This window comes from Thalassophryne amazonica, chromosome 4 (genome assembly GCF_902500255.1).
Source record: "Thalassophryne amazonica chromosome 4, fThaAma1.1, whole genome shotgun sequence".
In the NCBI taxonomy this organism is placed as follows: Eukaryota; Metazoa; Chordata; class Actinopteri; order Batrachoidiformes; family Batrachoididae; genus Thalassophryne; species Thalassophryne amazonica.
This window is the reverse complement of record NC_047106.1, coordinates 81,570,560-81,585,427: the sequence shown is the minus strand read 5'-3', so window position 1 is coordinate 81,585,427 and position 14,868 is coordinate 81,570,560. Positions and strand designations below refer to the sequence as shown.

Below are 14,868 nucleotides of genomic sequence, written 5' to 3'. Positions count from 1 at the left end.
TCAGCCAAATCCCGCGGTTCCTCCTTAGCCACCAGGTGCTCCTTCAGGACCGACGACAGTCCGTTTATGAAGGCGGCGCGGAGCGCAGTCATATTCCAGCCGGATCTCGCAGCTGTGATGCGGAAGTCGACTGCATATTTGGCTGCGCTACGGCGCCCCTGTCTCATTGACAGCAGCACGGTAGACACGGTTTCGCCTGTTAGGGTGATCAAAAACAGTTCTGAGCTCCCTCACATGTTGCTTTATGCTGAAGAGGACATGCCCTTGAAATGGGTGTTTCAACAAGACAATGACCCCAAGCACACTAGTAAACGAGCAAAATCTTGGTTCCAAACCAACAAAATTAATGCCTCGCAGATGTGAAGAAATCATGAAAAACTGTGGTTATATAACTAAATACTAGTTTAGTGATTCACAGGATTGCTAAAAAAGCAGTTTGAACATAACAGTTTTGAGTTTGTAGCGTCAACAGCAGATGCTACTATTATTGTGAACACCCCCTTTTCTACTTTTTTTTTTACCAATAGCCCAATTTCATAGCCTTAAGAGTGTGCATATCATGAATGCTTGGTCTTGTTGGATTTGTGAGAATCTACTGAATTTACTGGTACCTTGTTTCCCATGCAACAATAAGAAATATACTCAAAACCTGGATTAATCTTTTTAGTCGCATAGCATTACTATTATTCTGAACACTACTATACACTGGGGTGTGTAACTTAGAAAGTTGGGGAACTGCTGATGTAGTATGATAAATTTGCAGTTATTTCTGAAATTCTCTTTGTACTGTCATTATGGACCATGTTGTGTTGCTTGATGATGAAATAAAAAATTAACTGAATGTTGTAGCTTAAGGTTGCAATATGACTATGTGAAACAATTAAAGAGGTGTGAATACCTTCTGAATAGATGGAATGCTTCAGTAAAATCAAAACCACGTAAACCCTACACTATTAGGGTCAGGCGTGTACGTTTTCCAAAATTAATATGTCAAACTTTTATAGGAAATGTCTTTCTGGGTTTTCTTTTTTTTTTAGGGGGTGGGAAAACTGACATCATTGTTCCTCACGGATCGCACAGAGCATATAATCATTTTGCTGTCAGGTATAATTTTTTTTATATGTGCTGCCTCAGTCTTGCTGCTGCTAGATGTGTAAATGCTTTGGTTTTTTTTTTTTTTTTTACTTTTTTTAATATTTCTTAATATGTATGAAGTCCTACTATATAATCTACTTGTAGCCAGTTATTATTCAAAAACAATAGCAACTTTCTGTTCTACAAATCTTTAAGGGTACAGAACTACTGAACACATTTGTGAACTATATTTTGATAGTGGGGCAGCATGAGTTCCTTTTTTTTAAACTGCACTTTTTAAGTGATTTTGTGCATATACTTTAATTACAACATAAATATTATACATGGTAAATGGACTGCATTTACATTGTGTTTTCATGGTCAAAACACTCAATGGTGATGCCAACATGAATGTGAGGCACATATGAGGCCCTCACATTCACCCTGACAGGTGCTGCCATGTAAGGCAACTTCTGAGAGCAACGTGGGGATTAAGGACCTTGTCCAGTGCCCCTTAGTGTTTTTCGTGCCTGAAAGGGATTTCAACTGATGATCCTCTGGTCATTAGCCCACCACTTTAACCACTTGACCATCACCTCTCTGATGTCACATTAAGTGAATTAAAAGTAGCAGAGTCATCAGTTACACTTCTTAGGTAGTTCATAAAAAGTGACAATACAATGTTCACTCTGGAATCAACTCAATAACATCATATAAATTGTTCCAATCAGTATTTCAATAGGTAATCTTAATGAATGGTGCATTAAGAAAAATTGAGAAAATAAGGAACAGATGTAAACACTGATATCTTTGGGGGTAAAATGGAAGGTAACAACCTCTGAAGGAAATGGGAAAACGGAGCCTGATAATGTTTGCTGTGGAACACGATTTAAGAATTTTAATCTTTTCATTTAATTGCATTTTCTGTACCCAGCATAACAGAAATCAGGCCCAGTGTTTGCTGATTCTTAAGTGTTTTCTGGCTATTCCCCTCAACAACTCTTGATCATTTACGTCACATCGGGTACTATATCTTGTAATAATGTCATTCTAGGCTAAAAACAGACAGCATGAAAGTATTTAGAATATCAGTAACATTTATTTAAATAGTTTCAAATGTTTTATACATAGTAAACACAAAAGTAGTAACTCTAATATTAGTAATACCATATATGGTAAAAATTAGATTTATAACAATATTGCTCATTTCAAATGTGGGATTAAATTGCTATATAACAACAAATTTGTATAACCATAAAGTGCAACTCCATCTCCTGTGAACTCAAATGGAGACTCAGAAATATGACATTGTTAGAAAGTCATGTTTCCCAATTTCCCCTAAAAACTTTCTTAAAAAAATGAAAATGCAGCTGCTCTCTGTAGCTTGTTAACTTGAAATAGTTTTCAACACATTCCACCTGTGTTCTGAAAGTGTATATATTTTTATATCAATAATTCTGGTGAGGAAAAAAAAGTGTGAACATACATTTCTTTATTAGTTACGCCACGGAGTCTGCCTCATGTGCATAGTCGATGGACAAATACTGTCTGTGATGAGGCTCTAGAATATTAGAAAAATATCTTCTACAAAAGTGAAAAATCACTATGTTCAGGAAGGAAATGTTGCTAATTTTTCATATTAGATCATCTTCGACATTTGTTCTCCATTAGAAAGACTTTATTGAACTAAGCTGGAAAGGCAACATCACAACCTGTACACTTGACAATCAAACCAGTATTTGCTCTTTAGTCGCTGTGGTCCCAGGTTTTCTCTCTCTTAATAAAATGCCTCCTGTTTGCACATCCATTTGTCTTGCTTGTGTATGGAAATGGTCCCTTTAGTTTCAGAGTCATTTTTCTGAAAGTGATTTGAGGATTTCTCACGATCATCGTGATTGTTTGTTCTTGGCCCCAAAAAGTGGTCCTTGTTATCATCTCGGTCTCTCTCACAGGTTTGCTTTTTTGAGTTGCGATGCATAGAATGCTGCACATCTTTTCTTTTGTTTGCCATTTTGTGTTTAATCTTTAAGGGTGACACAGAAAACAGTGGGTCAGTGCAAGGTGATACTGGAGGTTTAATATTGGGAGAAGAAATGTCCTGATATGTTGTCAATGATGCAAATTCAGTTGTGTCCTCAATTTTAGGCTTTATTTTTTCTAGGGGGAAATACCCCAAGTTGTCACTTTTCGAATCAGCAATGGCTTGATTGTCACTTTCTTCTTTTTTGATGGTGTGTTGTTTGTCCTCTTCACTTGTGCGTACTGAGCGTTCAGAACAGGATGTGAAGTTTTCAGAAATATATCCCTCCTCGGATGTCTCCTTGTGTTTTTTCTCATGGCTTTTTTTGGTGGCAAGATAGAGAAATCGCTGGGGACAGAAGGAGCAGCGATACCTCTTCTCTGTGCTTGGACTTCGTGGTGTATTATCAAAACAGGAGCCATTTTCCATACAGTTGTTGCAAATGTAATCGCCTCCTGCAGGTACCTCACCGGGAGGACCCTGTTTACCACAGGTCCGACAGAAACATGGGTGCGAACCGATAACATGAGCTTTCAGACCGGTTTCCGTGATAAAAGAGCTGTTGCAGATGTCACAGTTGTAATTGGCTCTTGGGCTGCTGTTTCTGCTGAGATTCCGTTTCACCTCCGCACTACCTGCTGAGATACTTTCTTCTGTCAACCAATTATGCTTGTTCAAGTGGGCCTCACCTGCAACCATTCTGTCTGCACACACTTCAGAATAATTGTGGTATATGGATTTTCTGTGCTTGAATCTCAGTTTCTTCCTCTTCTTTTTTGCTTTATAAGAATAGTAGGGACGCCAAAGCTGATCAGCTGGCTCATCGTTGGGGTCGTCATATATCTCGAGCTTTGCGGCAGCGGAAGCATCAGTCCTGTGGCGAAGCCTGGGACTCTCCGAGTTGCCCTTTATTGGAAGGCACTGATCTGGGGTCTCCACTTCCTTCAATTCTCTGATCCTCTTTTTCTTTTTAGGAAAGAGCTTAGACCCTTTGATTCTGCGGCGGATGATGGCTTCATTGCCTATTTTCACTGTTATCTGGCACAGTGGCATGGTATTACCATGCACAGATGGACCTGGACATGCAGGTTTGGCAATATACGTTTCTGTCTTTGCACCCACAATTTTGTCATGTGCTGGCATCTCAGTACCTGACAGAAGTATCTCCTTGGTCATATCCTCAACTCTTTTTGCAGAAACTGACAACTCACTTAACTTTTTAACGGTGTTCAAAGAGGATAAAAATGATGTGTCATGACTGGTGAGCTCTGAGTTAATTAGCAGTGGAGGGTCATCTTTGTAACCAACTACAGGAGGCTCTGTGTCACATTGTAAAGGGTAGGGTAGCTCTGCATCTTTTCTTGTGCCTCTGTGGTGGCATGTTTCCAATTCTGTGTTGAAACTTTCGTCAGGATCTTGGTTGCCTTGCTTGTCAAAGCTGATTCGAGGTGTGACAGGCGCCACCATTGTCGTTGTTGCCATGAATGTCATAGGTAATGAAATGGAATCCGAGAGACTGACAATGGCATTGTTTTCAAAATGAGGGCCAACAGAGTTGCGCTCATTTGTGGTTTGGTCACTTTTATCAGTACTTTCTGAATATGTTTGACTGTATGACTTGTATTGTCTCTTTCGAAACTTCATAGGCAAAAGTCTATAAAGTTTGATAGGATAAACACTGGCTTTCAACCCGCCATTGGCAGATTTCTTCTTAACTGATAATCTGGGATCAATGCCATGGAAAGACTTCTGATGGTTTTTTAAGATATAGTAAGTCAGGAAGGTCTCCAAGCAAAATATGCACTGATACCTGCGTTCCCCTGTGTGCCAAAGTTCATGCTTAGTACGGTACTCTGCCAAGGCAAACACTTTATTACAATAATGGCAGGGATAGGCCCTCTGCCAGGAATGAACATTCTCATGCCGCTTGAGACTGGACAGTGTGACATAGACCCGTTTGCATACACTACAGTTGTATCGCCTCTGACCACATGGCTGGATTGCCTTCTTCTCCCTTGGATGCTCCGATTGATCCTCTTCAAAGGGCTTTGGAGTGCAAGAAGTGGAAAGTTCTCTAGGGGGTAGCTGTGTCATGTTTTCAATGTTTGGCATGTCATCTGAATTTAGGTCCATGTCTTTAGCCATGTTTTCAATGGCATTTTTTTCAGGCAGGCTTCTGACAGACTCTGTGCAGACCTGCTCGTGGTTTCGCAGACGTTTGAGGTGTATGAACCTTTTATGGCAAAACTTGCAAAACAAGTGACTGACAAAATGCTTTTTATGTACTTTGGAGTGCGTGGAAAGAAGAGCTTTATTTGTGAATATCTCTGGACATTCTTCACATCCATAAATTGAAATACTGTCGTCTGTATGAGGGGAAAGGTTGGGTGGACCTAATTCTATCTGACTATCATCAGAAGCCATAGGTAGTGTTGTGCTTATACTCTTTTCTGAGTCTACCTGTGAGAAAAGTGAAGGTGGTGTCATGACTGCAACAGGTGCTACAGCAACACTATCGGCTAATGCTGTTGCATTATTATTATTTGGTGTATCTGTATGTGATTCAGATGGAGTAGGGACTATGGTTCTACCCAAAGTGCCTCTCAGCCTGTGGCGTTTTTTAAGGGGGCCTGCATTTCGATAAGCAAGTTGTTTTGACTGTGATATTGATGGTTTGCAGACATTCTTCTTGTCCCACTGACAGGTGTCCTTTCCTTCAGTAGGTTGGCATACTGCATATGAATGTTCTGAGAGGGCATGGGTGGTCTCATTGTTTCCACTGATGCAGGAGGTTGTAGGGCAACCTGCTGAATGCTGCGCCACATCTGGTAGCTCCTTCTCACCAATGACTTGAACCAAAGGTGTGAAAGGGTTGTTTCCAGGACCCACTTCAGTGATAGAAAAGGCATTGGTAATCCTTGGCCCTCTGGTGTTATCTGCCTCATCAGGGCGGGAACCTTCCTTCTTAGCTTTTTTATGCACAGAGGCTATGTTGGGATCAGCTGTTTTGACACATTTGGGCTGAACTGTAGCCTTGCCAAAATCTTGTTTCTCTTGTTCTGCAAGCTTCTCTAAGAACGGAATTCCAAGTCGTTTTCCTGCTGCCACAAGGCCTCCTGTCTCCTCTGCACCAACTGATGTCACCTTTGAACAGTAGATGAAGTTTAGGATGCTGGCAAACACCTCAGACTTCAGGTCCAGTAGTTCTAGAACTTGGTTAGAGCTCCACGTGTCAGGAGAAGTCAGTGCATTCTTGAAGTACCCACTGCAGGCTGCCAGAATGTTCCTGTGGGCCTGGAATTTTACATCCTCCACCACAATGGTAACATCACAGAAAAGACCTTGCAAGCGCTGCTCATTGAGCTTTCTGAGCACAGTGTGAGGGTGAGCACTATCCATCAGGTTCTGAGTACAAGGAGACACCACAGTCATCTAAAAAAGGAGACAGATTACATAATTGCATTAGTGGTATGACAAAAAAGTAGCATTTGACTATAGTAAAACAGTTGTAAAAAATATTGAAGGTATGAGTGAAATTTTATGTGAAATGGATTTAGTTCATCTGGTATTTTCACACTAGATGGCAGTAATGTCTTGAAAGATCGGCAGCAGTGCAGCCAGTCTGGCTCTGGTAACTCAATTTGATATAAATAGGTCAAGTCCTCATCACCTTGCTACATTTTATCTGAATATCCTCCAGCAAATTCTTAAGACTGTCACATCTATCACCATCAAATTGTATGAATTTAACACATTCATTTACAAAGCACATTTACAATGAGTCCTGCTCAAATATAAAAAAAAAACCTGATGCTTTTTGATTGAAGTAATTTAGGATTATACCTTTCTAGTCATCGTGTTTGACATAATTTTCAGTTAATGTTTTTGTTTCATATAAGTACTACATGGTATGTGTCTGGATCATTTGAGTGGAATAGATTTCTATTAAAGAGGTAGAGTTGGCTGATGGGATACAGTAATAAAATTATAGCTGCGGTGACATTTCACTAAAAGTGATGTGAACATTTGCAGCTTTGACATCAAGGAATTAATATTTGGGAATGGATTGTTCCAAATCCCAGCTATGAGAGAAAGCGTAGGATCTGTCCAGTGATTGCTGATTCTTAAGTGTTTTCTGGCTATTCCCCTCAACAACTCTTGATCATTTATGTCGCATCGGGTACTATATCTTGTAATAATGTCATTCTAGGCTAAAAACAGACAGCATGAAAGTATTTAGAATATCAGTAACATTTATTTAAATAGTTTCAAATGTTTTATACACAGTAAACACATAAAAGTAGTAACTCTAATAATAGTAATACCATATATGGTAAAATTAGATTTATAACAATATTGCTCATTTCAAATGTGGGATTAAATTGCTATATAACAACAAATTTGTATAACTATAAAGTGCAACTCCATCTCCTGTGAACTCAAATGGAGACTCAGAAATATGACATTGTTAGAAAGTCATGTTTCCCAATTTCCCCTAAAAATGTTCTTTAAAAAAATGAAAATGCAGCTGCTCTCTGTAGCTTGTTAACTTGAAATAATTTTCAACACATTCCACCTGTGTTCTGAAAGTGTATATATTTTATATCAATAATTCTGGTGAGAAAAAACTTGTGAACATACATTTCTTTATTAGTTACGCCACGGAGTCTGCCTCATGTGCATAGTCAATGGACAAATACTGTCTGCGATGAGGCTCTAGAATATTAGAAAAATATCTTCTACAAAAGTGAAAAATCACTATGTTCAGGAAGGAAATGTTGCTAATTTTTCATATTAGATCATCTTCAACATTTGTTCTCCATTAGAAAGACTTTAATGAACTAAGCTGGAAAGGCAACATCACAACCTGTACACTTGACAATCAAACCAGTATTTGCTCTTTAGTCACTCTGGTCCCAGAAGGTTTTCTCTCCCTTAATAAAATGCCTCCTGTTTGCACATCCATTTGTCTTGCTTGTGTATGGAAATGGTCCCTTTAGTTTCAGAGTCATTTTTCTGAAACTGATTCGAAGATTTCTCACGATCATCGTGATTGTTTGTTCTTGGCCCCAAAAGGTGGTCCTTGTTATCATCTCGGTCTCTCTCACAGGTTTGCTTTTTAGAGTTGCGATGCATAGAATGCTGCACATCTTTTGTTTTGTTTGCCATTTTGTGTTTAATCTTTACGGGTGACACAGAAAACAGTTGGTCAATGCAAGGTGATACTGGAGGTTTAATATTGGGAGAAGAAATGTCCTGATAGAGTATGTTGTCAATGATGCAAATTCAGTCGTCTCCTCATTTTTAGGGTTATTTTTTCCTAGGGGGAAATACCCTAAGTTGTCACTTTTCAAATCAGTGATGGCTTGATTGTCACTTTTCTTCTTTTTTGATGGTGTGTTGTTTGTCCTCTTCACTTGTGCGTACTGAGCGTTCAGAACACGATGTGAAGTTTTCAGAAATATATCCCTCCTCGGATGTCTCCTTGTGTTTTCTCTCATGGCTTTTTTTGGTGGCAAGATAGAGAAACCGCTGGGGACAGAAGGAGCAGCTATACCTCTTCTCTGTGCTTGGACTTTGTGGTGTATTATCAAAACAGGAGCCATTTTCCATACAGTTGTTGCAAATGTAATCGCCTCCTGCAGGTACCTCACCGGGAGGACCCTGTTACCACAGGTCCGACGGAAACATGGGTGCGAACCGATATCTCAAACGATTGTTCCAAATCCCAGCTATGAGAGAAAGCATGGGATCTGTCTGAGATCATGCGGTTGCAAACGTTACATTAAAGATGCTCAGTGGAGCAGAGTTTGTCATAGATAATGCCCAGTTGAGTGTTATGAATATTAACTTGTTCCAACTACTGTCTACACATAGGTAGGGGGTGATATTTTCCTTTATATTTACCTGTCTCTTTAATTAATGCTAATAATTAACACTACAAGATTTTTTTAATAATATTCCAGGCTATATCTTTATTTCTAAAACATGTACATGTCCTGGAATATCTGCTTCAGATGTACAGATATCTAGTGAGACATGGATTGATATGATTGTATATTCAATCCAGCTATTCTGCAGATTAGCTTCATTATGATAGATGTAAACTAAAATGCTCTCAGGTGGCATAATTCATTCTCATTTTGAAAGCGGTCATTATGAGTCACTGAGCGTCAGTATGATTTTTTTTTTTGCGTCACTTAGCATGTTTCACATCAACTGTACCTGCTAAAACACACTCAGCTTGCTCTCCTCAATGATGACTCATAACATCACCTGTAAAATGTTTTATTCCCTGAAACAAAGTATAATGTACATTTCTGACAAAGTTACAGCTTCAGTGAATGGTGACGGTTTGATGTAGCATGAGTGCATGACCATCGTGCTGGCTAACTGCTACTCTGCAGGAAGCTATGCTATATTTAGCATCTTGGCCTATTTAGTGAAAAAAAAAAACACGAATGATGTTCCATCTGAGGTTAAGTTTGTACATTTTACACTGAAAAGACAAGTTCATGCCATATTGATTAGCACATTGTAGTCACTGTCAATATCTACTATGTGACATCAAGGTATGTAACTCAGCACAGAGATCTTTTTTGTAGTATATTTGCTCAGTAATGCCATCACTTTAATGGTTGTTGTTCTTGGCAGTTTTATTCCTCTACAGCAATTACAGCATGGCTGCTGTTGTCTGAGGCTTCATGTCTTACAGAAAACATAACCAGCCTCCTTCCTTCTTCTCAGACAGGCCTCTGTTGCCATGGCAACATGCTATGGCGCAGCACTTATTGAGTTTCAGTGGTGTGGCGGGCGGCTGTATTTGCTGTCCAGCTATTCGTTCTCGCCTGGAACAAACAAACATGCTGTCCTTTCTGAGAAGCTGTAACAACACAGCAGGCTACGGCGGGCTCGGCGTCGGCAGAAACGCTACCCAAAGAATTTTCTCATCTGCTAGCAGCACATGATGAGCCACAGCTTTCATACTAATTTCTCCACGTTCACACTCTTTACTGAGGCTTTTATTTTTAAGTGACATATTTCTTGTAGCTTACTGTTTTCTCGGACAACTTGACACAATATGTAGCAATAGTTATGCTTTATGGTTGCCACACACTCAGCGGACGTTTAGAATTTGCTGTCTACGGAGGTGATCGTTGCCACACCCAAGCTTACTTTTTTCTTTTGAAAATGTAACATAAAATCCCCTCATATGAAACCACAAACCATCAGAAGACAATGCTATGCACAGACAGAGGAGCAAAGAGCGAAATGTCACAGTAAAAGCCATATTTCAGGCATCTCTGCAAAGTGTACTTCCGCAAAATACATAAACAAAAAAAAATAGAGGGAAGCCATGCACAACATACCTTTGTAAAGCAGAAAAAAAAATGATGCAGGACTATCAGGAAACGGTGTCATGCACCATTCCTCCTCTGCTACCTTAAATACGCCCGCCTGTACTCGAAAACTGTTCAACGAAGGCGAAAGTAGTTTTATTCTACAATGGTCGCTGAACAGTGGTGGTGTCAGAAGCACAGCTTTTTTTCCTGACGTCTTTCTTCCTCTCCCTCCCTCTCTGTGTGCAGATGACTCCAGCCCCAACGTCCCTCGCCTCCATCGCTGCAGCCCGGTTCCTGGGCTATATCTGCCCTGCCCTCCTCGAACCGTCCCTCCTCTGTCCCGCTACAGCCATAAGATGAACCCACGGCTTCTACAGCGTGCAGCTAAACTGGAGCACGGCTCTTCCTTTGTGCTTGCTGGACGACTGAACCGTTCACGCTTCAGCCACTGAGCAGGAAGCTGCAACTTTTATTAAGCGCAGAAACCGGAGAGATGCTGAGTGCTACATCGCACATCAGTGCTGCACGCGATGGTGCAAGCGAAGAAAATCCTCTGCTGCAGTGCTGGTAGCAGCGTAGAGACTCTGACTGTACAACAAACTCTGCATTAAAAATCCCCATCACGACACAGACTAGATATCGACACACCTCTGTGCTGATGAAAAACTTGTGCAGAATAAAATCTGCTCATGCTGAAATGCATGCACTTTGTTTTGATTACACTGCAGCATCTGCTTCATGCTTGTGCACACAGTATCTGTCTGTGCCGGAACACATCACACCAAAGCCCCACACATTCACTGTGGTTAGCAAATGCAGAAAAGGTAGCAATCGCTACTGTTGGATTTAGTGTCACAGCACACCGAGATCCAACGCTCTCTCTCCCATAACAGCATGCAATCTGGATGCAAGGCTGGGAAAGAAGCAAGTTGTGTTGTAACAGGGACTCAGGCTATACCTATATCCAGGCTGCTGATTGATGCAAAAGCAGCAGATGCGTCAGCACTGCAGATGGGAGGGGGGAGGGGAAGAGGCTGAGCCCGAATCTATCAGGGAGGAAGTGGCTCTTTTATTAACACAGCTTAATACAAAAGCATACGGTGCAATACAGGTTCTGCACTTCCCCACTGAGATCCGTTTCAAACATTTCACTTTTACCGATCACGTTGTAGACAAAGTAGTATGTCCAATGTTGCTTGTGCACTTGCCTATGACCTTACAGGAAGGAAATGTGGTTTTTGTGAAACAACAAATACGTCTGACAATTGCACTAAACCTGCAGCAGCATTCTGCTTTCTGTCCAGTGAAATATCATGCTTTTCATCAATCCATTAAACAAAGATTCCATCTGCTATTTTTAGTACTAACAGGAAGGCATGATTTTTTTTTCTTTTTCCTGAAGGCAGCTATATTAATGCGGGAAGCAGCCAGCAGACAGTTCAGCATCAAATTCTAGATTTACAGAATTTGATAGTACCTCACTAGGCATGCTGACAAAACTCGTAATGTCAACAAAAAGCACAACCTGTTTATTTGATCCTATACCAACAAAACTGTTTAAGGACCTGTGGCGCACTCTTGGGCCAACTGTGCTGGAAATTATTAATCTTTCTTTAAGTTTTGGATCTGTTCCTAAATGTTTCAAATCTGCAGTGATTAAACCATTACTTAAGAAACCTAATCTTGACCCTAGTGTATTGACAAACTATCGGCCGATATCAAATCTATCATTTTTCTCTAAAATTCTGGAAAAAGTGGTGTCACGGCAGCTCGTAGACTATCGTACTGAGAATAATCTCTTTGAGCCACTGCAGTCTGCTTTTAGAAAATATCATTCCACAGAGACGGCTCTCACTAAAGTGGTGAATAATCTTCTGCTTACAATGGATTCGGACACCACTACAGTTCTGTTGCTGTTAGATCTCAGTGCTGCATTTGATACAGTGGATCATCATATTCTACTTGATAGGCTGGAAAAACATTTTGGGATTACAGGGAGTGCCCTTGCATGGCTGACGTCATACTTGAACAGTCGTTCTCACTGTGTTTTGTACAGTAACACTACCTCTAACCTTAGTGACATGAAATTTGGGGTTCCGCAGGGGTCTGTCTTAGGCCCCCTGCTTTTCTCCCTTTATATAGCACCCCTTGGGCACATATTGCAGCGTTTTGGGATTACCTTTCACTGCTATGCAGATAATACTCAGTTATACATGCCGATAACTGCTGGTAATCTCATTCACATAAAATCCTTAGAAGATTGCCTTGCAGTAGTGAGAAGTTGGATGTCTAGAAACTTCCTACTTTTAAACTCTGATAAGACTGAAATGATGGTTCTTGGTCCAGTGAGACATCGGCATCAATTTGACCAGTTAACGCTCAGCCTCGGCTCGTGTGTCATACATCTCACTGACAAAGTGAGGAACCTTGGGGTACTTTTTGCTCCTTCGTTGTCCTTTGGCCTCCACATTAGAAATATTACTAGGACTGCTTTCTTCCACCTGTGAAATATAGCGAAGATTCGTCCCATCCTGTTTATGGCTGATGCTGAGACCCTGATTTATGCATTTATCTCTTCTAGATTGGACTACTGCAATGTTCTATTTTCTGGTTTACTGCAGTCTAGCATTAGGGGTCTCCAGTTGGTTTAAAATGCTGCAGCCAGACTTTTGACACGAAGCAGAAAGTTCGACCACATTACACCGATTTTGGCATCCCTTCACTGGCTTCCTGTCCCAGTGAGATCAGATTTTAAGGTTCTGCTACTAACCTATAAAATTATTCATGGACTGGCACCTCCCTACCTAGCTGACCTAATTAAACCTTACGTACCGGCCCGGGCTTTACGGTCTCAGGGTGCAGGACTACTTTGTGTCCCTAAGGTGAGTAAGTAGTCTGCGGGTCACAGAGCTTTCTCTTATCGTGCCCCTGTTCTGTGGAATGATCTCCCTGCGTCAATAAAACAGTCAGATTCTGTGGAGACGTTCAAGTCCAGACTTAAGATGCACTTATTTTCCCTTTCATATGGCTAGCATACTGGTACAGTTTTGTTTTATGCTTTTTACTCTTTTAATTCATTTATTAGTAATTGGAGCAGGCCGTGGCCTCAACTTTACCTAAATTCTGGGTCTTTTAGTGAAGTTTAGGGCTAGTGGCCGGCGATCGCCTTAGTATTTCTCTGTTTTCTTGTTTAATGCTGGCAAATTATACAATATTTTTTGTCTTTCTGATGCCTGATTCTGTTTTTTCTCTATGTTTAAGGTGCAGCTCCATCCAGAGATGGGAGTTGTATTCGTGTTGGCGATCCTCCTGTCCTGTGCACCAATAGCATTTCTTGTATATTCGTCTGTGAGTTGTTCTGTAATTTATGTTTGTAGCATGGCCCAAGCAGAGGGTCACCCCTTTTGAGTCTGGTCTGCTTGAGGTTTCTTCCTCAGAGGGAGTTTTTCCTTACCACTGTTGCTCTGGGGGTTGGTAAGGTTAGACCTTACCTGTGTGAAGCGCTTTGAGGCAACTCTGTTGTGATTTGGCGCTATATAAAAGAAAATAAATTTAAAAATTGAAATTGTTACATATTCTAACGCTACAACACACAAAATTATCATGGATTTCTTGACCTTGTAATGTTTTTGTGCAGCATGATGTGTCTCTTTGCTCCAAATACAATGTGGTGTTTTCTCCACACTGTCATCAAGGGAACTTTCTGCTTCTTTAAAGGAGCAGACCTCTTTTTAAATGGAGGAACATCATAAACGACAGTCATGTTCTGAAGAACACTTGACTTTATCGATTTCAGTTCAACTCATTTTAAGTATACAGTACAATGTCATAACACAAGTCGCCATAAGAGAGTCAAACTCAAGGAAACCGTACACCTTACACACCCCATCCAGGGTTTTCATGTATCCCATAATCCCTTGCGCTCCAGAGAGTTGCTGTAGTCAAAACAACATAGAGAATCAACACGATGACAGTTGTAAATTAATATTATACTACAAAAATGTAATTTTTTATGCTTTTTGTCATGTTAATAAGAGACTGCTACATGATACCCTGAAAACTTGCTAAAACAATTATAACAAATAATCCGTGTCTGCTACGTTTAATCTGCATGGAATTTAATTAACGCAAACCGAATTTCAGACATATTATATATATTAGTCTGGAACAAAGAGGACAAACAGTGTTGTAAAGAACAATAATCAAGACGTTAAAGAGCAAACTTCACTTTCCCCCAGAACGACATGATCAGGAAGCGAGTGTAGCTCACAGCAGCTCCCATTGAAAATAACGGAGAGACAGCCTGTGATTCTCACATGTTTACATAAACACAATAACAACATCTATAAACGCAGAGAATATATTCACGAGAGTTTTAGGCACAATATAAAAATAGTTTTATGTTGCGATGTTAATGGTGTTGTCCGTGTG

The 14,868-nt window shown here is 40.3% G+C and overlaps 1 protein-coding gene across 4 annotated transcripts in view; it reads right to left on the bottom strand.

Annotated features, from left to right (window-relative positions):
* Positions 1-2,151: 2,151 nt before the first annotated feature.
* The window catches only part of zbtb38 (zinc finger and BTB domain containing 38), a 31,009-nt gene continuing 18,292 nt past the window's right edge, over positions 2,152-14,868 (bottom strand). For 2 of the 4 annotated variants that reach the window (XM_034168160.1, XM_034168161.1), the window contains one exon: positions 2,152-6,526. In XM_034168160.1, the coding sequence (XP_034024051.1) occupies positions 2,852-6,526 (3,675 nt within the window). In that variant the 3' untranslated portion in view covers positions 2,152-2,851. Of the gene's footprint in view, positions 6,527-10,464; positions 11,245-14,868 lie in introns of those variants that run through there. The other 2 variants (XM_034168163.1, XM_034168162.1) reach the window with 2 other exon arrangements.